Genomic DNA, 9466 nt, shown 5'->3' with positions numbered 1-9466 from the left:
CACACACACACACACACACACACACACACACACACACACACACACACACACACACACACACACACACACACACACACACACACACACACACACACACACACACACACACACACTTTTACATTTAATTTCAAACTAGGATAAAATGTAGATTAAGGATGATAATGTTCACATGAGTGTGCATGAGTTTGTGTGTTTGGATACTTTTAAGTATGTCTGTCAGTGACAGTGGATATTTTAGTGGGTGTCGTATGTTTATCTGTTACTTTGTGTTTAAGTATAGTCAGTGTGTGTGTATCTTTGTACGGCTGGGTGAGTTTCCCAGTGTGTGTGTGTGTGTGTGTTTGTATCTTTGTAGGTGTAGTGGCGTTTACCAACGTGTGTGTGTGTGTGTGTGTGTGTTTAGTATCATGGCGGCGGTCATCATGTCGGCGTCTCTGCTCTGCTCGCTTCTCCTCGGAGGTTTGACCCTGGTCTCATCTCAACTGACGGACGGTAAGAAAGACGATGGCAGGCTGAAACCACGTCCGTACTCAGCGTTAGTCGTTTATCGTTAGCCTCAGCATTAGCAGTGAGTCTTAGATCAGACTGAAGCCTCAATCAGCTGGCAGGCAACTTAACTTGAACGTCTTCTATTTCAATATAAATGTTTATATTTGCTTCACAAATGTATTTTTGTATTTTCTAATCCAAAATAATTTCCACGTTATCCGTTAAATTTAAAGTTCCGTGTTCATATACATATATATATTTGTGGTTGCACAGCGCACCTCCTCAAGTGGTGGGAGTAAATATGACAGCAGCAATGTCGGGACAACAGCCCAAGGATTTTTGTATTCAGCTCCAGAATAACACTGAAATGAGTTTTTAAGTGTAAAATTATGCAGTGTAGTAACGGATGAGATTAGTGTAGGTGCTATAGCCAAGAGTATGAAGCTAATAATGCTGACTTCCACATAATTTAAGTGTTTACCAAGAGTTTATGTTGTAAACAAGATTTGACGAGAAAGTTTTACAGAAAAATAAAACATTTGAGAGAAATTAGGAAATGTTACTGTTTTTATAAGATGCAAAATACTTTGAGCTACGAGGAAATGAACTTCCACTGATGGTGTTTGAGCTCGAGACCAAAAGTTGTTGTTTTTGTTCACCATTAATGCTGAAAATATGTTTTCCTAAAGCTCACCATGAATTAGTGACCCGGTCTCAACCCGTTTACCGTTTCCATGACGATAAAGGTCGAATGCGCCCATCATCCCCCGTGGTCTCAGGCATCGGCGCCCACGTAGGGTTCCTGCGGTCAAGGCGTGCGAACCGATACCTGGTTGAAGAGATCCTGCAGGGGAACCTGGAGCGGGAGTGCTACGAGGAGCGCTGCACATACGAAGAGGCACGCGAGTACTTCGAAGACACCGCGAAAACGGTCGGTCCAAACACGTGAGTCCATGAAATTTTTTTTTTTGAAAAATTCTAATAGCTGTTTGTTTATGTGCAGATTGAATTTTGGACGCTCTACTACGGTGAGTTTTACTCTGAATATCACAGAATTCATTGAGAAATGGTTGTGAATTTTACATTTTAGTGTGTCACATTACCTGCTGACAGTCGCAGTCTGCTTGTAGACGGTGATCAGTGCGAGTCCAATCCGTGCCTCCATGGCGGTAACTGCACCGACAAAGTAGGGGGGTTCTCCTGCATGTGCCCCACCCCACTTTATGGGCCAATCTGTGAGCTGGGAGTGCCGGAGGATCTGCGGGGACGATCACCGTCTTCACCGCAGATGACTCTACCAGGTCAGGCTGCACCTGTCGTGAGAAGGTTCTGCTACTGAGAAGGATTTCAGAGAGCGCATGCTCGCGTTAACTGTTGCTTTGTGACCTTGTAACGAGTGCCTATAATGGCCTTGAAGTGACTGGCAGATGGGATATAATCTACCTGTCATCTTCCAGAAATCGTTGAGTGTCCAACCAACGGTCCTACAGCGTGTCACCAGCTGTGCACGGCGTCCTACCGCTCGTTCACCTGCTCCTGCATGTCGGGATTCAAACTACAGAGCGATGGACGGAGCTGTGTGCCAGAAGGTTGAGTTTTCCCGCAGAACAGACCGACCACATGTTCACCACACCCGACTAAAGCCCCTCAGCTAACAAACTCTGTGTGTCCTCAGTAAAGTTTCCATGCGGAAGCCTTTCGGATCCGTCTCCGTGTCGCCATGGTAACTGTCCGTGGCAGGTAGGGTGTCCTTGGAGTCTGTCCTACCGTTGCGTCTCAAAACACAAAACTGCAGCCGAGTGGTGGGATTGCTTTGTGCCACCAGGTGTCCCTGCTGAACAAACGAGGGGTGGAGCTGTGCAGCGGCGTGGTGCTGGGGCACCGTTCCATCCTGACTGCTGCCCATTGCCTGGTCCAGGACTCAGGACCTGACCTCCGACCCTCCAACTTCTACGTGGTTCCTGGTACTCAAACACACAGTCAAACCTGGACATGAAGGTACTTCCAACACGTCTCACCAATCATCCGAGTTCATTATCTCGTCTCCTAGGCAACAAGAAGCTGCTGTTCCCGGTCCGAGCGCTGTACCTTCACAACCGCTTCCTCCCAGATAACCATGACAACAACCTCGCCTTCCTAGAGCTGGCCAGCCCCCTGCCCTTTGGCCCCGCCCTCATCCACCTCTGTCTCCCAACCAAAGACTTCAGCGAAAACATTTTGATGCATCCTGGGAGGACTGGTGTCACCAAGCACTGGTCACAAGACTGGCACCTGGTCCAGGACCTGGCCTACATGACACTAGATGAATGCCGCAAGAACATGAACATCTCGTATCGCCTCAGCAATAAAATGTTCTGTATGATGAGGCAAAATGGAGTGTTAGAGAACCAAAATGGAGCATTAAGAAATCGAGAGGCTTCAAATGAGCAAAACAGGAGTTTAGGGAACCAAAATGGACTTTCAGCCAACATAAATGGAGGTTTAGGGAACCAAAATGTGGCATTGAGGCACCGACATGGGAGCCAAAGACAGAGTGAATCTCTAAGGATCCATAACGGAAACCAAAAGAGTCAAACCAGACCTTTAGGGAATAGAAATGGGTCTCAGAGTCTGGGTGAGTCTTTAGGAAACTCAAGTGAAGCATTCAAAAACCAAAAGATGGTTTTGGGGAACCAAATTGATGTTGATGGAAGGTTTCAAGAACAGGCCATGAACAGTACTCAGAATCAAACCCTCAACCAGGGACGAAATGGCACCGAAAGCTTCACGGGTACCTCAAACACACAGAACCTTGGCAGCTCAAGGTTGAGGGATGAGGTCGGACCTCAAGGCAGACTGCTGCCGGGGTCACCGGTCGCCACTGTGGAACAAGGGACGGTGTTTCTTACTGGGCTGCTGATGTCCACCAACCGCAATGATGGTAACGGTGTAGTGTTCATTAAACTGTCCCGTTACCTGAACTGGATCAGACCGAGGCTGGAGGCGTCTGAGAAGTCCATGACGCCACAGGTCAACCTGTATCCTGAGAGACGCTGACCAATCGGAGACCACCGCTGACCAACAGAGATAAACCAGAGACAACCACTTACCAACCAAAGACCACCACTGACCAATCAGAGACTGTTGCTAAAGAACCAGAAATGGATGTCAACCAATGAAAGACTGCCCGCTGACCAACAAGAGACCGCCACAGACATACCACTGACCGCCGGTACTGTCAGTGGAAATGTTTGATGTTCGTTGCTTTTAACGTTTTGAAAATGTGTTTAAAATGTGTAGATGAGTACAAAAAGTGCTTTAATGAATAAATGTAAAAACACGTTGATTTATTTCTCTCTTTTTTTTTTACAAAGTACAGAAAAACCCAGTGGTGGAAGGTGAGAATTGTGGGTAATGTAGTCTAGGAGACAGACGACAGAGGAGGGAAGGGGTTTTGTTTGCTCACTACCAGTTTCTGGTGCTGGTGCGAGATGTAGCCTTTGATGTGCCCCTGGCAGGAGAAACAAAAAAAAGTAATGATTGTGACTCCGCCCCCTCATCTGCTCACTGGATATTTAAAAAGGGGGCGGGGTCTCACCATGTAGATGAGGTTAGCGAGGATGCACTGCACCTCGTCGATGTCCACATCCTCCACCTGCATCATCTTCAGAGACACCAGGAAGGCGTCCAGAGGAAGCTGGTGGGTCCGCAACAGCAGGTACCTGCAGGCAAGAGCCAGTCACAGGTCAGGTGGGCGGGGCCTGTCTAAATTGTGGGCTCAAATGGTTGAAAAGTTGAAGCAGGGACCAAACATCAGGGACCAAATGAGAACTTTCTAAGTCACATCAGTTAAGGGTCAGAAACATGCTGATTGAAAAACACTGAGTGAAAGCAGCAGGTTTTCGTTGTTTTTGAGGAATAAACACACTCACACTTTCTTGAAGAGGTTCCTGTAGGTGATGATCTTGAGTTTCTCGAGGATGAGGAAAATGCCGCAGCGGATGAAGAAGGTCTCGTGTTTAGAAAGAGCTTCGTTTAGCAGCAGCAGGTTCCCCTCGCTGACAAACAAAGAAAACAAACAAACAATTAAACCGACACCGCCATGCTGGCCCCTGTGTCCCCCTCCCCTCTGCTTACCTCACAGCTTTGGTGACATCAGCAAACTGCATGAGGTCATACTTCCTGAGGAGTTGATGAGTCGGCATGTGGCCCTGAAACAAACCAGATTCAAAAGGCTCAAGCGACTTTGGACCATTTTAAAGCAACTAAACCAGTTCCAACCAGTTTAAACTAAGCAAACTAGTATGAAGTAGTTTAAACCAACAAATAGATTTTAAACTAAACTAATTAAACACTGTGAATTGGCTTGTGTCTGAATAATGCTATATAAAGAAGCTTATCTCACAACTGAACCAGTTCAAAAAAGAACTCAACCAATCTAACCCAGTTTAAACTAGCCAAACCAGTTTACACCCATTATAAACAATTTTAATTGAACCGAACCAGAATCAACCAGTTTAAACCAAGAGAAGCAATATAAACTAGTTTAAACTAAGTCATTCTGAAACAATTGAACCAGTTTAAATGAACAAAACATCAATATTTATCCAGCCAACAATGGATGTAAACCACTTTAAACTATGTGTTTCCAGGTGAATGTGGTGTGGATGTGGACCTGATCACAGTGCATGTGAACAGAATGCGGTTTGGTACCAGCAGCATCTTGACAGGCAGCAGGTAGATGAGGATCATCCTCTTGTTCTTCTGGCTGGAGCGGTGACAGTGGTGGAAGGCGTAGGATAGGAACTCCTCGGCTGCAGAAACACAAACACACCGTCACTCCCGTTTCCGAGCCGCTCTGAGGGGAGTTCAGGGACGGTGGGGTTTCCCGTTGCGCACAGACCTGGTTTGTAGTCGCTGTCAAACATGGCCTTCCGGCCCACGTAGTACTTGTAGGTGACCTTCTGTGCCGGGCTGTAGTCGTTCTTCAGGTTGGAGCTGTCGATGGCTCGGATCAGAGGTTTGCACAGGTGCAGCTTGTTGATCTGCGCCACACAAACAAACAATGAGTAAACAGTTGGTCAGGAAATCTCACAGGTTCTTGATCAGGGCGTGCTCACCTTGAAGTAGATCTTGAAGAGCTGGTTACTCAGAAACATCATCCCCCACTTCTTGGAGTCCTCGATGCCGGCGCGGCTAAATGACACGTTCAGGAGCATCAGGTTAGTCCCAGTACTTTGCTGTATTTGGAGTGAATGAAGAAGGGGGACTCACTTGTCGCTGGCACAGACTCTGAAACAGCTCATCAGCTGCTCTGCAGCCTTTTCCAACATCTCACCAGGCTGACCTTTACCCTTCTTCTGTAGCTGCTGCTCCGCCTGCCAACATACACAGACCTCCATCAAACTGTCAGCATTAAGTTATTGACAGACCTTGAAATACATCTGAATCAAAATAAAATAAAAACTGTGCGACTTTAGTCCAATATAAAAATAACACCCTGATGTAGACGTGCATCAGTCACCGGAGAAATTTCCTTACATTGTTGGCGAATATCCGGAGATCTAGCGTGACGGCGAACATGACGGCCAGCGCCCTGAAACAAACCAACACGCTACATTCGAAGACGGCTCGGTCAACAGACACTTCCTCTACACAATGCCAACTCACCAGTTTTCTTCTTTGTGGGATTGAAAGGCTCTCAGGAAGGATGTGGTCGAGTGAAGGAGAAAAACTCCAAATATCAACTCATATATATATATATATATATATATATATATATATATATATATATATATAAATTCATTCAGCATTCATTAGTCCTTGTTGACACATAATATACATTTTTAAAGTAATCAGAGTTTCAAAGGTTTCTGAAGGATATTGAACGACAAGCGTCTGAAACTTGTACGCTTCGACAAAGTCATGATTCGATACTGCGTACGTACACCTGAAACAAACACACAAACAGAGACACACACACACACACACACACACACACACACACACACACACACACACACACACACACACACACACACACACACACACACACATTATTATAAGACTGCAGGAGATGAAGACAAGCAGCAGTAAAGAGATATGTCCTACCTGAGGTGAGCAGCAACCATCTCGTCATACGGTGGCTCGAGGATCTGCTGACACTTCTCCTCTGGGCTTGCAAGCTGAAACATACACGCACACGCATGCACACATACACAGGTGAGGCGGTGTCCTCCATAGGTGTCAATGCGAAAGCTAGCTGAGTGGGCGGGGCCTGACCTGGAGGCGAGGGTTGGCCACGTGTGGGTGCTTGAAGGAGAGCAGCTCGGCGCAGAAGGAACCGTCTCGGTTCTCGACAGCCTCGTACAGCTGCAGGAATGAAAATCACATCACCACTTCAGACGCCACATCAAGGACTTGTAAAGTCAGTGATCAGAGGTCAAAGTTCACCTGCATCAAGTACAAATTGAGGGAAACGCAAAGAATACAAAAAGACAATTCCATGCACAAAAGAGAAATACATTTGTGAACGCAGTTTAAGACTTTTTTGAGCCCTAATTGAGCTATTTTTGATCCTCAATTTTTCTGATGTTTTTCCAGCTTTCTCATTTGATCTGATCATGGCGACCGAGTAAAAGATATCTGACCTTACCTGCATCAGGTACTGGTTGATGGTGATGTGAGCCATGCTAAATCAGCACCTGGAAAGAGGAAGAGAGGTTTTGTGCGTTTTTTTTTTTTAATTGTATTTACACCGAGTAATTTCCTAGTTCTTTTTAAGTTATTTTTATTAAAATTTTAATATTTTTTTCACATATTCATTGTGGAGGATTGTGTGTAGAATATTGAAGGGGGGGGGGGGGGGGGTATGTAATCATTATGGAATGCCAACATATCAAACTGTGGGACAAATTTATATTTTCTGGATGTAGTGTAATCTTTTGATATCTTTTATCATATATTCAAAAAATAGGAATACTGTATCTGGAAAATATTCCAGGGTAGAGAAAATCATTTAAAATCAATTGTAATATATACAAAAAAGTTTTTATCAAATACAGAAATTAATAACGAAACAATTCTGTTTTGAAGCAGCTCTTTTTACCATTTAATATTTCACATAGCTTTAAATTAAGGCGACAGTTAAAACATGTTAAGAAATTAGTTCTCACTGGAAAAGGCTCTTACGTGTAGCTTTTTAGAGTTAAATCTCGAATTCAAATGCATTTAGGAACTTATTCCGAAGTGAGCCTTATGAAAGTTACAATGGTAGTTATGAAGTGATTTCATTCGGAGATTTTTCTTCGTCACAATTAAACATTAAACGTGGGTTTCCATCAGTTAGCAGGCTAATCAGTTAGCATGTTAGCTCACTCACTTCGGCTATGGAAACAGAGAAACAACGCACATTTTGAGGATGTGAGCGTGTAAACAACCAAACGTGTGACAAAGTGACGAAAAGACAAACCGCAGCGCACCTGAAAAGTGAAGATTTAACGTGAAAAATGTCCCGTTTCGTTCATGTAGCGATTAATCCGGACCGCAAACACTGATGCACACTAAGAAGATCCGCCGTCCTCAGGCTGTGATTGGTTGGCGAGCTCCCTGTCCCGGGAAGCAGGAGCGATAATTGGTCATAACAGAAGCGCTAGAGTTAAGTTGAGCCAATCAGATGCAGAGCCAGCCGGTACCCGACGGAAGCGCGTGCACCAGTGTTAGGGGATCGTCTAGATTTAGACGAGATTTTGTGGAATGGTCTTGACGACAAGATTAATCGCACACCATTTTTTTTATTTTCTTTTCTTTTCCATTTGTTTCATCTAATTTTAAATTGTTCATTCGTTCGAACTAAAAAAAATAATTAATAAATAAAGATTTACTCCAATTTCAATAATTACCAACGAAGTTGGCCAAGAAGTTGTGTGTTCATCTGCGTGTATTATTTATTGGTATATATGTAGTTTACCAACTGGAATTGTTGGTTTATTAGGGTGCCTTGAAATGACTATATTGTATTTGTGTCTTTATGTAGAATTTCAAATTGCAAACTGTCACACTTAGTTTGATCGTCATGAGAAATGAAATCATACATTCGTCTTGGATGTCGTATTCATAATAGATGCATTTTTGTTTGCATTTTCTCAATAAACTTCTTTGCAATCATGAGTAAGAAAGGCCACAAACTGTTTGAAGCTTTATTGACACCGAGCAGAATCATAGTTTCTCCGAGGATCAGCAGAAAAACACAACAGACAAAACTGCAGAAGAGGAACAAACCTGTTTACATTTTGCTTCTGCAACAACCAGACAGAGAGAAACAAGTAAACCACAAACTACATGCAACTCAGGTGACAAATTGACATTTGAACCCTTGACAGCAGGAGGCGTCGCGTGACTGCAGTGTCTGACAGCGTGGGTCGTGGACATGTTTAACCAGTCCCCAAAAAAATTATTATGTTGCGATGATCACCCACACAAAGTAACTAGTAGCCACCTGCAAGTGTTGGTAATCACCTGGGAGTGAAAGTAACCTCTGGAAATGGTCAGAATTTTATTCAAGTAGTGTGACTTGATTTTATGAGTATCTACATGTAATGATACAAGTGTTTGCATCGGAATTGGTATTGACCAGAAGTGGCCTTAACTACTTGGTAATACTTTACTTTACCTAACAGAGGTTAGTCCGTAGTTAGTATCGTTAGTTACCAGTAACCGCAGATATTAGCAGTGATTAGTTAATATTATGAACTATATGAAATATATATACAATAGAAACTATTGTGCCATCCGTTGTTTTATTTATAACAGGAGCAGACAGTAACCAGTTACAATAGAAACCAGCTGTTACTATAAATAGTTAGAAATTGAGATTAGTAGGCAGCAGTAAGCTCTCACGAGCAGAATGTAATACATTTGTCTCAAAAAGAATAGAATATATAAAACAGTATACAATGGGAAACATTGGATGAATAGAATAGAATAGAATAGAATAGAA

General features: G+C 43.7%; 2 protein-coding genes across 3 annotated transcripts; one reads left to right on the top strand and one right to left on the bottom strand.

Moving 5' to 3' along the window:
- Positions 1 to 39: 39 nt before the first annotated feature.
- Positions 40 to 3811, top strand: prozb (protein Z, vitamin K-dependent plasma glycoprotein b). Of its 2 annotated transcripts, none has more exons than XM_080493356.1 (8): positions 40 to 492; positions 1236 to 1420; positions 1493 to 1517; positions 1620 to 1790; positions 1947 to 2078; positions 2165 to 2229; positions 2315 to 2453; positions 2540 to 3811. In XM_080493356.1, exons 1-8 carry the CDS (start codon positions 180 to 182, stop codon positions 3523 to 3525), a joined length of 2016 nt encoding a protein of 671 aa, XP_080349482.1. In that variant the 5' UTR covers positions 40 to 179; the 3' UTR covers positions 3526 to 3811. The 2 variants fall into 2 exon arrangements, with proteins under 2 accessions (XP_080349482.1, XP_080349481.1); XM_080493355.1 differs by having other exon boundaries at positions 390 to 492; positions 1179 to 1420.
- On the bottom strand, positions 3767 to 8042 carry pcid2 (PCI domain containing 2). The gene is made up of 15 exons (XM_080493357.1): positions 7950 to 8042; positions 7124 to 7172; positions 6751 to 6840; positions 6580 to 6653; positions 6353 to 6418; positions 6139 to 6180; positions 6010 to 6064; positions 5743 to 5846; positions 5589 to 5664; positions 5372 to 5513; positions 5182 to 5282; positions 4606 to 4679; positions 4401 to 4526; positions 4067 to 4190; positions 3767 to 3979 (listed from the first exon to the last, which is right to left on the bottom strand). The coding sequence occupies exons 2-15, from the start codon at positions 7157 to 7159 to the stop codon at positions 3890 to 3892; spliced, it is 1200 nt and encodes a 399-aa protein (XP_080349483.1). The 5' UTR covers positions 7160 to 7172; positions 7950 to 8042; the 3' UTR covers positions 3767 to 3889.
- Between the last annotated feature and the right edge of the window lie 1424 nt (positions 8043 to 9466).

This window comes from Lipophrys pholis (genome assembly GCF_963383615.2).
Source record: "Lipophrys pholis genome assembly, chromosome: 23".
NCBI lineage: Eukaryota > Metazoa > Chordata > Actinopteri > Blenniiformes > Blenniidae > Lipophrys > Lipophrys pholis.
The sequence above is the reverse complement of the archived record's forward strand: the minus strand, read 5'-3'. Positions and strand labels throughout refer to the sequence as shown.

Coding starts and splice junctions, on each gene's coding strand:
- prozb (XM_080493356.1), top strand. CDS start 180: ATGAGTTTGTGTGTTTGGATACTTTTAAGTATGTCTGTCAGTGACAGT. Junction 1,421..1,492: donor TCGAAGACACCGCGAAAACG/GTCGGTCCAAAC, acceptor GTTTATGTGCAG/ATTGAATTTTGGACGCTCTA. Junction 2,454..2,539: donor CAACTTCTACGTGGTTCCTG/GTACTCAAACAC, acceptor CTCGTCTCCTAG/GCAACAAGAAGCTGCTGTTC.
- pcid2 (XM_080493357.1), bottom strand. CDS start 7,159: ATGGCTCACATCACCATCAACCAGTACCTGATGCAG. Junction 6,181..6,352: donor TTTCAGACGCTTGTCGTTCA/ATATCCTTCAGA, acceptor TCACTCGACCAC/ATCCTTCCTGAGAGCCTTTC. Junction 4,191..4,400: donor AGGAACCTCTTCAAGAAAGT/GTGAGTGTGTTT, acceptor TCTTGCCTGCAG/GTACCTGCTGTTGCGGACCC.